At 39.8% G+C, this 18,517-nt stretch overlaps 1 protein-coding gene across 1 annotated transcript in view; it reads right to left on the bottom strand.

Moving 5' to 3' along the window:
• Positions 1-374: 374 nt before the first annotated feature.
• Positions 375-18,517, bottom strand: part of XK (X-linked Kx blood group antigen, Kell and VPS13A binding protein) — a 58,131-nt gene continuing 39,988 nt past the window's right edge. The window contains exon 3 of the mRNA XM_081566511.1: positions 375-4,211. Coding sequence (XP_081422637.1) covers positions 3,385-4,211 — 827 coding nt within the window. The 3' untranslated portion in view covers positions 375-3,384. The remainder of the gene's footprint in view (positions 4,212-18,517) is intronic.

Raw genomic sequence — 18,517 nt, forward strand, 5'->3', positions numbered from 1 at the left:
ATTTTTTTCCAACCACAGATCATCATTTACAATTTGACTATTTGCTTATGTAACTATTAAGTCACTCATTTGATATCTTATATTTCTGGATCAGTATACCACTTATGTTTGAGCAGAATTTTAGGATTTAGCAGTGTAGCTTTAAAAAATGGGATAAAGGCTTATAAAACAATCAGAGGAATTTTATGGACTGTTGGTGTCTTGCCAGGCAGAGCACTAGCACTCTCAAATTTCTCATCCTACAGACAAAATTTCCAGATGATATTACAAAATCATAATTAATCACAAAAAAAAAAACAGTTTCAATTTTGTTTCTAAAATAGTCCCTGAAGTAAAAAAGCCATGCAAGGACTCTAAGGAATGAAAAGCAAGGAGAAATTGAAAAATTAATTTATTATACAAAGAAACATAAACAACATTTATTAGAGTGAATGGCTGCTGAGAAGCAGCCTGCAAAAGCTCTCATCCACAATGTACGGCTGAGAAGTACTGATACATACACTCATAACCATAGCACTAATGTTCTAAGGAGGCTTCCAAGGAAATGCTGCATTTGAAAATCAATTTTAAAGTTTATTTTTCCCATTTACAAGGCTGAAAAGATTATATCCACATTCAATTAAAGTCTAGCAGGATCAGGCATTCAAACTGTAAAGCAAAATTAACAAAAGATGCTGTTATATCCTTTATGAAACATGACAGATACAAAAATGATAAGCTCATCTGCTATCAAAAGCAATTTCTCAGATTTCAGTGGGTCTTTTTCCTCCAAGTACTATAAGCTTGAGTGCTAATTTTTTTAAGTAACTGATGGTAAGAGAAAGGGCAACTGCTGAGTTCTCTCTAAGAGTAAAGACCATTTACACTTGTCCTTCCATAAGGTCAAAGGCTAACATATTCCCTGAAGACACTCATGTGAATGATGCTACTTGTTTCTTTTCTAACAGTAAAACAAAAACAATAACCTGTTTCGGGATTTGAGTAACTATAAAAACAACTCCTTTAAACATGCATGGCACTTTAAATACATTTTCAAAGCATTTTCACAGCTATTATTTAAACTTGTTCTGCTGACAACCTTGTGAGGTAGGCTGGGCAAGAATATCATGCAAATCTGATGGGTGAGGAAACTGAGGCAGAGAGCAAGTAAGTAATTTGTTGGGTTAGCAGGGTGATGCCAACCTCTATACTGCACTGTCTCCAGTAATGAAGAAAGTCTAAACATGTTTCATGACCTTGTTTCAATATATTTGGAGGAAATACTTCACTTCCATCCAGTCAAATGATAGTGATTCAGTTGGTGCATCTCTTATGACAAGTTAAGGCATGTAATTAATTAGACAAAGCACTGAGAGTTTTAAAAATTGGAATTATAACAGAAAAAAATGTTTTAACTCTCAAGAAAGGCGATTTGCTGATTTGTTTGTCTTTAGGGCAACCTAGTTCTGCATAATTTTGCCATTTCAGAGGTATAATATAAATTATTAAAAAAATTTCTCAGTTCACTAGGTTTTAAATTTTTGCCATGAAAAAAGCAGTGGTTTCTTTCCCCAAAGTGACTACATGTATATGGTCCCAAAGTGGGGGTATCTGCATATCAAGAGTTAAAGATAACAACATGTGTAATTTAGTTACCAAACCTTATAAATATCCTCATAAATGTGGCTTAAAATTAGGCTTTGAGAGTGACAGACCATCACTGTTAGTTTGATTTGGGGTCACTCAATATGCTTACCTACATGCTACATTAAAATGATTTTAAATGTATTTGAAGGCCCAGATTTTGTAATGGTTTTTGAAACAGGCTTCCAAATGAAGGCTGGGGAAGTACAAGTCTCTCCATCCTGGTCTAATTCTGACCACAACTCCTGCTCAAACTCACCATTTTAACCTGTTCCCTGACAAACTAGCTATTAGAAACTGGATGGTTCAGAAAGTTCAGCCATTAGGGTCCTAAGACTGTCAACCCTGACTGACCTGCAATGTCCAGCCTTGTCAGTGACAGGTCACCTGCTCCCAGGTATTTCATTATCAAGGTTTTTATGGTAGAAATAATGGCACTAGATCCAGGCATTTTCCCTGGACAACTGAGGAGATTCTACAAATCCTTTTATGAAAGAAAAAGGGTTCTAAATTATAGGAGAAATTATACTGAAGATAGAGAGTGTAGGAGGATAAAATTGAAGTTCTTATTCAAATTAACTCATAATCGTACCAAATCAAGGTACATTCAGTTAAAGATAAAAACCTTCTGGTCATGCCATCTCTTTGTAAAATTTAAGTTTCTGAAGTCTGCATCTAACTGAAGGGGGGAACTCTGCTCCTTCAAATAATGAAAATTAAAATGCCCTATATACCTGTGCTAGGTGAGAAATTTCTATGGAGTTTTCTAGAAGAACTTAGGTTAACCAAGGTAACTCTTGTCTGAAACTTTCCTGACAGGCAAAGAAGAGGTGGAGTAAAGACTGAGTTTTATTTTCTTCTTTGTTAAGAAGATAAATCCTAGCCAATTCTACTGGAAATTTCCAAAACTGTAGGATGGGACTGAATCTTGAAGAGGTTAAGCCTACCTTCTAGCAGATTCACATCTTCAACCATCACAAGAAGGTAAGAATTCTGCTTATAAAAGCCAAAATCATTTTGATATTTTAACAACCCCCTTGATCCAGGGTTTCTCCAACATATTGAAGGAACACAACTTCTCTAAAATTCTATGGCTTCCGTAACCAAATTTAGAATTCAATTTTGCATCCATGGATTTTTAAGAATAGAGTTTGCAAATCTAGACTTTTGAGTCAATGAGAAATAGGCCAAGGTTGCTATGGTTGGTTATGTACAAAGAGCCCTAATGAGATGAAAACGGAACATTTGTCTATTCAAAAACCAAACTTGAACAGCCTTCTCTGAAAACTCTGACAGGAATGATGTGGCTGATGGCAAAGACCCCAGTGACCATCTCTGGTCATCAGACAGCTCTTAGGTGAGAACTCTTCTCAGGGATAATAAAACATTAGGCTACCTAAACCAGTAGTCCAGAAAACTAGAACACAAGAAATCCCCTGTCCTCATCCTATGTGATGGCTCTCAACAGCCAACTCAGATATCATGGGTACTTTGTCAATGACAAGGCCAGTAACGTCTGGGAGAACATGGTCAACTGTGAATGGTGGTGCTTTAGGCTGCTGCTGCAACACTCACGAGTTCCCCTGACTTCTCTCCACGGTTCCCACTCATCTGCCCAAGAGCTCTCTAAAGGCGAGCAACTCACAAGGAGTTGAGAGCTAAATTCCTGCTTTGTTAATTGTGCAGGGCCCGCCACTTGCATGAACAACAGGGATCAACCCAGCAGACACTATATCTGGGCCTCAAGAGACTCCGGTCCCATTAAGCAGAAGAGAGCTCATCAGTATTCAAGATCTGGCTGGGCATGGAACTTATTTTACTGCTAGAAGGGGTCTCCTCTCTGTCTGCAGGTGACCTTAGGTCTGTCTTTTCTGCAGACTCGCAGGATTCCCGCCGCCTACGATCACAGCAGGCACACTTTAACCACTCCTGAAAGCTTTCAGAAGCATTGGAGGAAAAGAGCTTTTTGCAAGGGTGGAAGTACTTGTAGAACACAACCATGAACAGAATGGCTGTGCAGTACCCAATGAGCAACTGCAGCATCAGCAGGGGTGCGCACACATACATATAGATGTCGGTCTTGTAAAGATACCACATGAGGAGGAGGAAGGCGTTCTCGATGAACCTCACCATGTAGTACACCAGGAGCCGGTACCAGTTCTGAGACTTGCTGATGAGTTCGGGGTTGTTGATTTTCAGCTGCACCGCCGACCAGCAGAACATGTTGATCCCGGCGTAGAGGAGGGTGAGGAAGCACAGCACAATGGTGGTGCCCAGCCGACTGAAGGCCTTCTCAAAGTTCTCAGGGAAGGGGGAGCCACTGCACCAGAAGAGGATCCAGGGGTAGAAGAGGAAGCCGAGGAAGTTGATGAGTATGTCTATGACCACCCAGGCCTTCAGGACAGAGGTAAAGAGGACCAGGACAATGACTCGGGTGACAATCTCAAAGCTCCTCCAGAGGAAGATACAGACATAGGCCAGGGGCTTCACCTTGACATCATATTCATCGTATTTGATCTTGATGGCTAGGATGTTACAGCGCAAGGCTCCGTACACAATGGACAATAGGGAGAGGACCATGAATAGACCTGAGGAGAGAAGAGAAAGAATGCTCTCAAGTCTCACCTCCACCAAGAATCCTCCTGTGGCGGCCATGGTCACTCCGCTACCCACATTCCTTGGACCCTTCTGTTTTATGTGCACAGGTAGACTTCCAGCTGGCAGGGTCACTTACTGTGCCTGAGGGCTTTTTATCAGGGTTGCAGAAGCCTGCTGCGCCCAGGTGCCAGGCAGGCAGAAGTGCCCTGGAATTATTATCCCTGGGAGAACCCTTTAATACCCCCAACCCTAGCCCTGAGAAGAGCTGGAATATAACAAACCAAATTTACCTACCCTTTGGGTAGAATAACTTGGAGGTGTGTGTTCTGTACTCTTGGAGTTGGCCATAAAGTCCCTTTGTGTTTTTCCATAGCATTTTAAGGAAACACCAAGTGAACTTTTTGACTAATTCAGTATTTATCGGTGTTTCCTCACAGGATTATTTTCTAGTCACCCACAGAAACTGTTGTCTAATAATGCTCCCTTTATTGGCCACTTTCCCTTCCCTGTCTCACTACCCTTCTCCCATGGTTCTTACACCTTCCTCTAGAAGACCTGTGCTCAGATTCCTTGTCTTGGTCTACTTCACGGTCAACTGCAACTAAAATACTTTGGACCCCATCTTGCTCTGTCTGAATATGGAGAGTCCTTTACATGATCCCCAAGAAAAAGAAATGCAAAAAGGAAAAATGGTTGTCTGAGGAGGCCTTACAATAGCTGAGAAAAGAAGAGAAGTGAAAGGCAAAGGAAAAAAGGAAAGATATACCCATTTGAATGCAGGGTTCCAAAGAATAGCAAGGAGAGATAAGAAAGCCTTCCTCAGCGATCAATGCAAAGAAATAGAGGAAAACAAAAGAATGGGAAAGACTAGAGATCTCTTCAAGAAAATCAGAGATACCAAGGGAATATTTCATTCAAATATGAGCACAATAAAGGACAGAAACAGTATGGACCTAACAGAAGCAGAAGATATTAAGAAGAAGTGGCAAAAATACACCAAAGAACTATACAAAAAAGATCTTCATGACCCAGATCAGCATGATGGTGTGATCACTCACCTAGAGCCAGACATCCTGGAATGTGAAGTCAAGTGGGCCTTCGGAAGCATCACTACAAACAAAGCTAGTGGATGTGATGGAATTCCAGCTAAGCTACTTCAAATCCTAAAAGATGATGCTGTGAAAGTGCTGCACTCAATATGCCAGCAAATTTGGAAAACTCAACACTGGTCACAGGACTAGAAAAGGTCAATTGTCATTCTAATCCCAAAGAAAGGCAATACCAAAGAATGTTCAAACTACTACACAATTGCAGTCATCTCACATACTAGCAAAGTAATGTTCAAAATTCTCCAAGCTAAGCTTCAATAGTACGTGAACTAAGGACTTCCAGATATTCAAGCTGGATTTAGAAAAGACAGAGGAACCAGCGATCAAATTGTCAACATCCATTGGATTATAGAAAAAGAAAGAGAGTTCCTGGAAAACATCTACTACTGCTTCACTGACTACATTAAAGCCTTTGAGTGTGTGGATCACTGCAAACTCTGGAAAATTCTTCAAGAGATGGGAATATCAGACCACCTTACCTGCCTCCTGAGAAATCTGTATGCAGGTCAAGAAGCAGCAGTTAGAACCAGACATGGAACAATGGACTGGTTCCAAATTGGGAAAGGAGTACGTCAAGGCTGTATATTGTCACCCTGCTTATTTAACTTATATGCAGAGTACATCATGCAAAATGCTGGGAAGGATGAAGCACAAGCTGGAATCAAGATTGCAGGGAGAAATATATGCAGATGACACCACCCTTATGGCAGAAAGTGAAAAAGAACTAAAGAGCCTCTTGATGAAAGTGAAAGAGGAGAGTGAAAAAGCTGGCTTAAAACTCAGTATTCAAAAACTGAAGATCATGGCATCTGGTCCCATCACTTCATGGCAAATAGATGGGGAAACAATGGAAACAGTGAGCGACTTTATTTTCTTGGGCTCCAAAATCACTGGAGATGGTAACTGCAGTCATGAAATTAAAAGACGCTTGCTCCTTGGAAGAAAAGCTATGACCAACCTGAGAGCATTTTAAAAAACAGAGACATTACTTTGCTGACAAAGGTCCATCTAGTCAAAGCTATGGTTTTTGCAGTAGTCAGGTATGGATGTGAGAGTTGGACCATAAAGAAAGCTGAACACTGAAGAATTGATGCTTTTGAACTGTGGTGTTGAAGAAGATTCCTGACAGTCCTTTGGAATGCAAGGAGATCCAACCAGTCCATCCTAAAGGAAGTCAGTCCTGAATATTCATTGGAAGGACTGATGCTGAAGCTGAAACTCCAATACTTCGGGCACCTGATGCGAAGAACTGACTCATTTGAAAAGAACCTGATATTGGGAAAGATTGAAGGCAGGAGAAGGGGACGACAGAGGATGAGATGGTTGGATGGCATCACTGACCCGATGGACATGAGTTTGAGCAAGCTCTGGGAGTTGGTGATGGACAGGGAAGCCTGGTGTGCTGCAGTCCATGGGGTCGCAAAGAGTTGGACACGACTGAGTGAACTGAATTTTACATTGTCTGTTTTGTTTCCTTGATCAACTTATAAGTTCCTGAGGAGTCAAGAGTGACTTGGTTAGCTATTTCTTCTTGAGAACCTCAACATGTACCAGTGTAGAAACCGAAACAGAGAACATGCCATAACATACTGCTCATGAGTTCCTCTCTATCTGTTCAGTTCAGTTCAGTCGCTCAGTCCTATCCGACTCTTTGCGACCCCATGAATCGCAGCACGCCAGGCCTCCCTGTCCATCACCAACTCCTGGAGTCTACCCAACTCATGTCCATCGAGTCTGTGATGCCATCCAGCCATCTCATCCTCTGTCGTCCCCTTCTCCTCCTGCCACCAATCCTACCCAGCATCAGGGTCTTTTCAAATCAGTCAGCTCTTCGCATGAGGTGGCCAAAGTACTGGAGTTTCAGATGCAACATCAGTCCTTCCAATGAACACCCAGGACTGATCTGCTTTAGGATGGACTGGTTGGACCTCCTTGCAGTCCAAGGGACTCTCAAGAGTCTTCTCCAACACCACAGTTCAAAACCATCAATTCTTTGGCACTCAGCTTTCTTCACGGTCCAACTCTCACAGCCATACATGATTAGTGGAAAAACCATAGTCTTAACTAGAAGGACCTTTGTTGGCAAAGTAATGTCTCTGCTTTTTAATATGCTGTCTAGGTTGGTCATAACTTTCCTTCCAAGGAGTAAGCATCTTTTAATTTCATGGCTGCGATCACCATCTGCAGTGATTTTGGAGCCCCAAAACATAAAGTCTGACACTGTTTCCCCATCTATTTTCCATGAAGTGATGGGACCAGATGCCATGATCTTAGTTTTCTGAACGTTGAGCTTTAAGCCAACTTTTTCACTCTCCTCTTTCATTTCATCAAGAGGCTCTTTAGTTCCTCTTCACTTTCTGCCATAAGGGTTGTGTCATCTGCATATCTGAGGTTATTGATATTTCTCCCGCGAATCTTGATTCCAGCTTGTGTTTCTTCCAGCCCAGCATTTCTCATGATGTACTCCGCACATAAGTTAAATAAGCAGGGTGACAATATACAGCCTTGATGTACTCCTTTTCCTATTTGTAGGATCTTTTAAATATATATACTGACTATAGATTGCTCACTTTTCTTTGGTCTTCAGTTATTTTCTTAAATTCTGTACATTGCTGAAGAAGTGAGAACCTCACTGTTGCTGAGAATCTGTCTGTCTTAGGCTAAAAGGCCTTAATATTTCAAGCAATCTCAACCTTTGTTATTTATTTCTTAAAATGACTTATGGCTAATGGGTTTACCTAGTTTATACAGAGCAGCAGTATGTTGGGGGTGGGGTCAAGATGTAGCTCATTGAATGGACCATGGTACTATGTCTGAGAGCACCACACTGTTGGCTGTGAGTTCTATTATTTTAAAAATGTAGTGCTAACCCATGAGCACACACTGTGTGGTCAAAACTGGAATACAGTCACTTTCTGTAGGCTGCCACCACCTCCAAATATTGGAGAAGGGAGGGACAGGAGGTGGGGTTTCGAGTTAGGAACTGAGAGTCTCGCTCTGGTTTTACTCTGGTCTCTCCAAGCCTCACTGGAGAAATGGTAACCTCCTTGGGTTTTGTTTTCTTGCCCACAAAATTGCACTGCTGCTCTGTATAAACTGGAGCCTCTTAAAATGCAATGTTCCTATAATGAAATTGTCTTTACTTATAATTTAAAATGTGTGGAAATAAAGGGTTCTTTTATTTACGTTCTGAATCAATGGAGCTTTGGTAGTTAAGTTTCCTGGAAGAAGCTCAGTTTTACTTAAAGCATCAGTTTCTCTCACAGTCTTGTTGCACAGATTTAAATCACTGATATCATTCTCTGGAAAGACTGTCATCTACTGATCAAATTTAAAAGACAGAAATACTATCACAGGAGTATACTGGGAAGTAATTGTACTGAGTTTTTTTCCTGAGAAGTTAGTTCAATGGAGCATTATAAAGCAGTACATACTGCTGATACATTTTTTGTTTTTATTGAAGTATAGCTGATTTACAATGTTTATTAATCTCTGCCATATAGCAAAGTGACGCAGTTATACATATACATATATTCTTACATTCTTTTCATCATGGTTTATCCCAGGTGATATACTCTTATATGTGCTTGTGCTCAGTCACTAAGTTGTGTCCAGCTCTTTGCGATCCCATGGATTGTAGCCCACCAGGTTCCTCTGTCCATGGGATTTCCCAGACAAGAATACTGGAGTGAGTTGCCATTTCCTCCTCCATGGGATCTTCCCAACCCAGGGATGGAACTGCATCTCCTGCATTGGCAAGCTGATTCTTTACCACTGTGCCACCTGGGAAGTCCATACTTTTATATGTGTGGTTACAAACTTCTACAGATCTTAAGAATCTAGTATTGGATCCATTTCTTTTAGTCCTTATGTTTTTTCCACTATAAGAAAAAGAACGTCAAATGTAGAAGATGAGCTAAGCATAAATTATCATGCTAATTATATATTCATATACATATAGTATTTACATTGTTATATTTATGGTTACTTACCATTACTTAAAATTACTTACTACTTTTAACAATGCAATGACCCAAACAATTTTTTAAGCATCTATCCATTTTTCTCTTGTTAGGTCAATTACTTCCAAATAACACCTTTTCCTCTATCAAGAGAATTAGCCAATTATCACCCAATTGGTGATTTGTAGCATTTAACCACTGAAGCCTTCTGAGAATGCAAGAAAATTACCTTGAAAGCACTGCCTTCAACCATTATTCCTACTGTTGGGGGCTCCCTTCAAAATGTCACTGATAGAAAGGTGCTCAGGAAGAGAGGTATACTTGGGAGACAAGGATCCTGTACAAAATGAGTGGAATGTACATTTCTACTTCTAGAATTAAGTGGTTATCTAATGAATGGCTAGGATGATATTCATGCAAATACCTACTTATTCAGACTTAAATGAGGAAACATTCCTGACATCACTTCCCAACCTTCTCTTCCCAGAGTCAACACAAAAAGGGGGTCAGTTGGAGGTTCCTCCCATTTATGTGGCACTTCATAGAAGCCTAATATCCCTTAATAATCTTATTCTCATTTCCGATGAGTGTGTGTGGGGGTCGGGGTGGAGGTCAGGGGGCATTCTGCTGTTTTTATTTTTTATTAGAAGGCGAGACATCACTTGAGGTAAAGCTAAAAGGGAGGTTGTGGCAATATTCCAAATAGTTGCCACAGTTACAAAGCTTCTTCCCACTCAATTCCAGCCAAATGAACTCCTCCAAATAAAGTCTTCCTATTTCACAGAGAAATTCATTGTTATTAGGAATGAATTTTCTCATTTCCTGACTTGACACCAAAACCTTAATCTCTGTTAAGTGATGGAGAACATTTTATTCCTCAGGATTCCTCTTAGGAGGGGAATTCTATTTGTAGGACAAGGTCAGCAGTTTCTCTGTGGCTTTGGAGAGAGAACCGAGGCTGTTCCCAAGATGGAGACCCACTGGGAAGTGGGTGTTCTCTGTAAAGTGACTACTCTCCACTGGATCTTCAATAAAATGACTGAATTCACAAAATGCTTGAGTGGAATATTTTTTTCAAAAAATAGCTAATGACTTCAAGGCAGGAAGTAAAACAATCCGAAGGGGTACAGTACACAGTGGCAGAGGGAAATTGGAGGACTTTGCACAGGAAGCTTCTGGAAATGGAAATCTCAACCAGATTCTGAGAGGCTGTGAGTTTTGCCTCTTTTGCTCTTCATTCAGTAGACAACGTGTCTTTCTTACTATCTGGAGCCAGGATATCTACCTGTACTGTACTCCATCACTTGCCTTCTCCAAAATCTTACTCAATTATGATCTTTCTCTTCTAAATTTTCAACTGCTCACAGACATCATGGATATCTTTATGTCATCACTTGGTACCTTGGGTTTAGTGCAAGCTCTTTGAGGTAGCCACTGTTTCATACAGATTTTTACTACCAGCACCTAGCATAGTGACTGGCACAAAGTTGGTAACTGATACATGTATGTTGAATAAATGGATGAATTAAAAACTGTATAATCCATGAACTTCCTTTAAAAAAAAAAAAAACCCCGAACAGGGAATTGAAGCTCTAAACCTCTCACAGATGCAACTTAAGTGAGAACTCTTTTTTTTTTTTTTTTAGTTTATCTCATTTAATTCTTTTTTTTTTTTTTTATAAGTTTATTTATTTTAGTTGGGGGCCAATCACTTCACAACATTGCAATAGTTTTTGCCATACATTGACATGAATCAGCCATGGGTTTACATGTGTTCCCCCTCCTGGACCCCCCACCCACCTCCCTCCCCATCCCATCCTTCTGGATCATCCCATTGCCCCGGCCCTGAGCCCTTGTCTCATGCATCGAACATGGAATGGTGTTCTGTTTCACATATGATAATATACATGTTTCAATGCTATTCTCCCAGAACGTCCCACCCTCACCTTCTCCCTCAGAGTCCATAAAATTGTTCCATGCATCTGTGTCTCTTATTCTGTCTCGCATATAGGGTTATCGTTACCATCTTTCAAATTCCATATATATGCATTAGTATTAGTAAGTGAGAACTCTTAAAGCCCCTTCTCAGAGGGTGACTTCTCTGTTTATAGGCTTCCTATGCGAATATATCTGCTTTATGTGCCTTTCTCAATCATGAAGTTGCACCTGTTTCCAACACTTCCAGAAAAGTAGGATCCAAATTAGAAAAAGTCTTTGAAATCTAAGTTTAGACTCTAAAGAATCTCTTTTAGGTACATGAGAGACTTGCAAAACAAGGAGCTTTAGGAACGGAGCAATTTTTGATCCCAAGAAGAACTAAGGAAGCTAAGTACTGCTTCAGGATGTGGGGCCCAACCAGGATTAAGACAAGTCTGGATTATCTCAGCAGTGGTATCACCCTGGTCAGTTATCCAGATCACTGTCCTTGCTGGAACCCATGGCTTACTCTTACTTGAGTTATTTTTGACCACTTATTATAGGACCCTGTGTTCTGCTTTAACTCCACTCCAGGCCCTGACAATTATAAATTGTTAATGAAAAGATTGAAAATGAGCGAGATTGTCATCACTTTGAGCTCACATCCATATCTGCCACTTTCCCTCTCCAGCTGCTATCACAAATATTGCTTTGGTCCTTTATTCTAACAGTTTCATTGAGACATAATTTACATACCATACAATTCACAATTTAAACTGTATAATTCACTGCTCCTTTAAAAGTAGATTCACAGATATGTGCACCTGTCATCAGAGTCACTTTTAGTATGTTTTCATCACTTCACAAAGAAATCTTGTACCCTTTAACTCTCATTCCTCTATCCCTTCCCCCACCCAGTCATGAACAACCACTAACTACTTTCTGTCTCTATAGATTTCCCCATTCTGGACTTCCATATGAATAAAATCATGTAATGTGTGGTCTTTTGTGACTGGTTTCTTTCACTTAACATAACATTTTCAACATTCATCTATACTGTAACATGCATCAGTCCTTCATTCATTTCATGGTCAAGTAATATTCCATTGTATGGATATACTACATTTTGTTTATCTATTCATCAGTTGATAAAAATTTGTGTTGTTTCCACCTTCTGGCTATTATGAAGAGTGCTGCTCCAAACATTTGCATATGAACATGTTTTTACTTGGGTCTGTAGGAGTAGAACTGCCTGGTCATATGGTAACTTTATGTTTAATTATTTGAGGAATGGCCAGACTGTATTCCAAAGTGATTGAACCATTTTACATTCCCACCAGCAGTGCATCAAGGTTATAATTTCTCCATACACTCACCAATGTTTGCTATTATTATTAACTTAAATTTTTATTATTAACTTTTCGATTCTAGTCATGCCAGTGGGTGTGAAGTGGTAATCTTTTCTGATTTCAGTTTTCATTTTCCTAATGACTAATGATATAGAGTATCTTTTCATGATACCATAAGGAAGGCTGAGCACTGAAGAATTGATGCTTTTGAATGGCGGTGCTGGAGAAGACTCTTGAGAATCACTAAGACAGCAAGAAGATCAAACTAGTCAATCTTAAAGGAAATCAACCCTGAATATTCATTGGAAGGACTGATACTGAGGCTGAAGCTCCAATACTTTGGCCACCTGACGTGAAGAGCTGACTTGTTGGAAAAGACCCTGATGCTGGGAAAGACTGAGGGCAGGAGAAGGGGGTGACAGAGGAAGAGATGGTTGGAAGACATCATAGACTCAACAGACATGAGTTTGAGCAAACTCTGGGAGCTGAAGAAAGACAGGGAAGCCTGGCGTGTTGCAGTCCAAGGGGTTGCAAAGACTCAGACATAACTTAGCGACTGAACAATCATCTTTTCATGTGCTTGTTAGTATTTGCATATTTTCCTTACTTGCTTTGGTTCTTAGCTATAGCACAAACTCATAATAATTTCACATCATCTCATATGTATCCCCCAAACTCTGCCAGAATTCAAAGGCCAGTTTTGCACAGACTGACTTAAGAACAATATATTAGCTTTATCAACAGCTGTCAATGAGCATTTAAAATGAAAAAAAAAAAGTATAATTTGACCTTTTCATGCTTTTAAAATTCCCTTTAAAATGCATTAGAAAGCAAAAAAGAGGATTTCCATGCTGGCAATGGCAGATTAGTTTGTTCTGGTCCAATATTTCTGCCAAGAACAACTGTACAAACACCTGTTCAAAGGCATCAGAGATCTACCAAAGCCCTCAGTACTTTGGAGCTAAGATCTTAAAGAAAAGTCCTAAGAGAAAATTCTGAAGCTGCTTTTCCCCTTGAGACATTTGCCTGTATGATGGCAGTGGTTATACTATTACAGAATCTGAACACAGCTTTCAGCAGTCTCTCAAATCTGGTGAGTGTGGGAGCAACTATTGACATTCTGGCTCTATAGTAGTCCTGGATACAGCCAAAGCTTTCTGGTGGGAACCCCGAAGACTAGACACTAGGAGTAAGGGTGACCAGAAATAGATAATCCCTCATAACAGCTGAAGTACAGATTTTAATCAACTCAAGTTATGACTGAATCAGTTCAAACTGTATCTAATCCAATATTTGCAACAAACAAAAGTAAAATCTTCCTGGAGAAAGACAACTCATCCAGAGCCTCAAATTATCTCAATTTTTACTACAGATATCTGATATTTAGTTAAAAGTACCATGGCATGCCAACAACAAAAACAAAAGAAATGATCAAAATCCAAGAACTGAAATATACCCATAACAAATAGAGATTCTGTAATTATCTGACATGGACTTAAAATATTCATAATTAATATATGCTCAAGAAATTATGACAAGATAGAGAATTTATCAGAGACTGGAAACTATTCTAAAAACTAGAATAGTTGATATGAAATGAAATGAAAACCCTAGAACTGAAAAATAAAATAAGTGCAATTAAGAAATCAACAGTGGCTCTAATATATTAGAAACAGCTATAAAGATAAATAGTACTAACTAGGAGGCAAGTCAGAAGAAAAGAGAGAATCAAAAAGCATGAAAGACCTACAGAAAAGTAAAAATGTTGGCAAGAGAGACAGAGATAGAAAAGAGAAGAAAAAGAATGGGTCAGAAGCCATACTTAAAGTGATAAAGTCTAAGAATTTTCCCAAACTGCTAAAATATCAAACTAAACTCCAAGTAGAATAAATATGAAGAAAACCTCAATAAGCATACATATCATGTTAAAATTGCCGAACATCAAAGTCTAAATGAAAACCTTAAAAAGCAGTTAGAAACAAACAAAAATGAGATAAACTTCAAAGGAGCAACAATAATAACAGCTGGCATCGCAACAGAAATAATGGAAGCCAGAAGACAAAAGAATGGTAACATCAAAGTGGGAAGAAAATAACCAACTTAGTTTCCCATATGGAGAAGGCAGTGGCACTCCACTCCAGTCCTCTTGCCTGGAAAATCCCAGGGACAGAGGAGCCTGGTAGGCTGCAGTCCATGGGGTCGCTATGAGTTGGACACGACTGAGTGACTTCACTTTCACTTTCCACTTTCATGCACTGGAGAAGGAAATGGCAACCCACTCCAGTGTTCTTGCCTGGAGAATCTCAGGGACGGCGAAGCCTGATGGGCTGCTGTCTATGGGGTCGCACAGAGTCGGACACGGCTGAAGTGACTCAGCAGTAGCAGTTTCCCGTATACAGAGGTCAAGGGAAAAGAAAGGTATTTTATGACAAAACAAAAATGAGGGTATTTGTCACTAGACCTGCTCCGAAGAAAATATTAAAGGTAGCATTTCAGACCAAATGAAAATGATCCCACATGGAAGCATGGAGATACATGAAGGTCTAAACAGGGACCGAAAGGATAAATGTGGCTGTTGTTTAGTTTCTCAGTTGTGTTTGACTCTTTGCGACCCTACAGACTGTAGCCCGCCAGGCTCCTCTGCCCATAGGATTTCCCAGACAAGAATACTGGAGTGGGCTGTCGTTTCCTCCTCCAGAGGATCTTCCTGACCCAAGGATCAAACCCATATCTTCTGCATAGACAGGCAGATTCTTTATCGCTGAACCATCAGAGCAGCCCCAATAATACAACTCAATTTTTATAATGACTTGAACAATCACTTCACACACACACACACTCCACGACATGGTCACTAATGACATCAAAAGGAAGTTAAGCTCATTAGTCATCAGGAAATGCAAATTCAAACTAAAATGAGACACTAATACACATTCATTGTATTACTGAAAGTAAAACCAAGTGTTGGTAAGACGTGGGGCAACTCCAACTCTTATACATGGCTTGTGGGAGTGTAAAGTGGTATAACCACTTTTATAGTTTCTATAGGAGCTAAACACAGGTGCTTCTTGTGGCCAGCAATTCTACCAGAGTACAGATGTAACAGAACTGCATATATAGGTATACAAAACATGTATGAGGATATTTTAGCAGCATTATTTTTAACAATCCCAATCTGAAAATAATCTATTAAGAGAGGAATGTATCATGTGGTATATTCATATAATGGAATACTACACAGCAATGCTAAAAAAAAACTTCTGATACAAGCCACAACATGGATAACTCTCATAAATATTATGCGGAATGAAAGATGCTAGATCTGATTCCACTTATATAAAATTTTTACAAAACAGTAAAAATTAATCTGTGATGTTAGAAGTCAGCTTTCTTTTTTAATTTAATTTTTACTTTATATTGGAGAATAGTTGATCTATAATGTTGTGTTAGTTTCAGGTATATGGAAAAATGATTCACTTATACATATATATACATCTATTCTTTTTGAGATTCTTTTCCCATATAGGTTATTACAGAGTACTGAGTATAATTCTTCGTACTATACAGTAGGTCCTCAGTGATTATCTATTTCATACATAGTAGTGTGCATAACCCCAACCTCCTAATTTATCCCTCCCCTCCTACCTTTCCCCTTTGATAACCATAAGTTTCTTTTCTAACTCTATGAGTCTATTCCTCTTTTGTAAATAAATTCACCTGTATCATTTTTTAAGATTCCACATATAAGTGATTCCATATGATATTTGCCTTTCTCTGACTTACTTCACTTACCATGACAATCCCTAGGTCCATCCATGTTGTGCAAATGGTATTATTTCATTCTTTTTATGGCTGAATAACCCCACTCCAGTACTCTTGCCTGGAAAATCCCATGGACGGAAGAGCCTGGTAGGCTGCAGTCCATGGGGTCGCGAAGAGTCAGACATGACTGAGCGACTTCACTTTCACTTTTCACTTCCGTGCATTGGAGAAGGAAATGGCAACCCACTCCAGTGTTCTTGCCTGGAGAATCCCAGGGATGGCGGAGCCTCATGGGCTGCCGTCTATGGGGTCGCACAGAGTCGGACACGACTGAAGCGAATTAGCAGCAGCAGCAATATTCCATTGTATTTATGTACTACATATTTATCCATTCATCTGTCAGTGGACATTTATGTTGCTTTCATGTCTTACCTATTGTAAATGGTGTTGCAATGAACAGTGGGGTACATATATCTTTTCAAATTAGAGTGTTCTCCAGATATATGCAAAGGAATAGGATTGTGGGGTCATATGGTGACTCTATTTTTAGTCATTTAAGGAATCACCATACTGTTCTCAACAGTGGCCACACCAATTTACATTCCCACCAACCATGAGGGTTCCCTTTATTCCACACCTACTCTAGAATTTATTGTTTGTAGACTTTTTGATGATGGGCATTCTGATTGGTGTGAGGTGAAACCGCCAATAGTTTTTATTTGCATTTCTCTAATAATTAGTGTGTGGATCACAATAAACTGTGGAAAATTCTGAAAGAGATGGGAATATCTGACCACCTGACCTGTCTCTTGAGAAACCTGTATGCAGGTCAGGAAGCAACAGTTAGAACTGGACACAGAACAACAGACTGGTTCCAAATAGGAAAAGGAGTACGTCAAGGCTGTATATTGTCACCCTGCTTATTTAACTTATATGCAGAGTACATCATGAGAAATGCTGGGCTGGAAGAAACACAAGCTGGAATCAAGATTGCCGGGAGAAATATCAATAACCTCAGATATGCAGATGACACCATCCTTATGGCAGAAAGTGAAGAGGATCTAAAAAGCCTCTTGATGAAAGTGAAAGTGGAAAGTGAAAAAGTTGGCTTAAAGCTCAACATTCAGAAAACTAAGATCATGGCATCTGGTCCCATCACTTCATGGGAAATAGATGGGGAAACAGTGGAAACAGTGTCAGGCTTTATTTTGGGGGGCTCCAAAATCACTGCAGATGGTGATTGCAGCCATGAAATTAAAAGACGCTTACTCCTTGGAAGGAAAGTTATGACCAACCTAGATGGCATATTAAAAAGCAGAGACACTACTTTGCCAACAAAGGTCCGTCTAGCCAAGGCTATGGTTTTTCCAGTAGTCATGTATGGCTGTGAGAGTTGGACTGCGAAGAAAGCTGAGCGCCGAAGAATTGATGCTTTTGAACTGTGGTGTTGGAGAAGACTCTTGAGAGTCCCTTGGACTGCAAGGAGTTCCAACCAGTCCATCCTAAAGCAGATCAGTCCTGGGTGTTCATTGGAAGGACTGATGTTGAAGCTGAAACTCCAATACTTTGGCCATCTCATGCGAAGAGTTGACTCATTGGAAAAGACCCTGATGCTGGGAAGGATTGGTGGCAGGAGGAGAAGGGGATGACAGAGGATGAGATGGCTGGATGGCATCACAGACTCGATGGACATGAGTTTGGGTAAACTCCGGGAATTGGTGATGGACAGGGAGGCCTGGTGTGCTGCGATTCATGGGTCGCAAAGAGTCGGACACCACTGAGTGACTGAACTGAACTGAATAATTAGTGCTGTTGAGTATCTTCTCATATGCCTGTAGGCCATCTGTATGTCTTCTTTGGAGAAATTTTTATTTAGGTCTTCTGCCCATTTTTTGATTGGGTTGTTTGCTTTTTTCATACTGAGCTGGAAGAGGTGTTTACATATTTTAGAGATTAATCCCTTCTTGGCTGCTTCATTTGCAAATATCTTCTCTCATTCTGTGGGTTGTCTTTTTGTTTTATTTATGGTTTCCTTTGCTATGCAAAAGCTTTTCAGTTTAATTAGGTGCCATTTATTTTTATTACTCTAGGAGGTGGGTCCAAAAAGATATTGCTGTACTTTAAGTCAAAGAGTGTTCTGCCTATGTCTTCCTCTGAGTTTTATACTAGCCACTTTAACATTGATGTCTTTAATCCA

This window comes from Giraffa tippelskirchi, chromosome X, assembly GCF_054371585.1.
Source record: "Giraffa tippelskirchi isolate mGirTip1 chromosome X, T2T-mGirTip1v1.2.pri, whole genome shotgun sequence".
Lineage (NCBI taxonomy): Eukaryota > Metazoa > Chordata > Mammalia > Artiodactyla > Giraffidae > Giraffa > Giraffa tippelskirchi.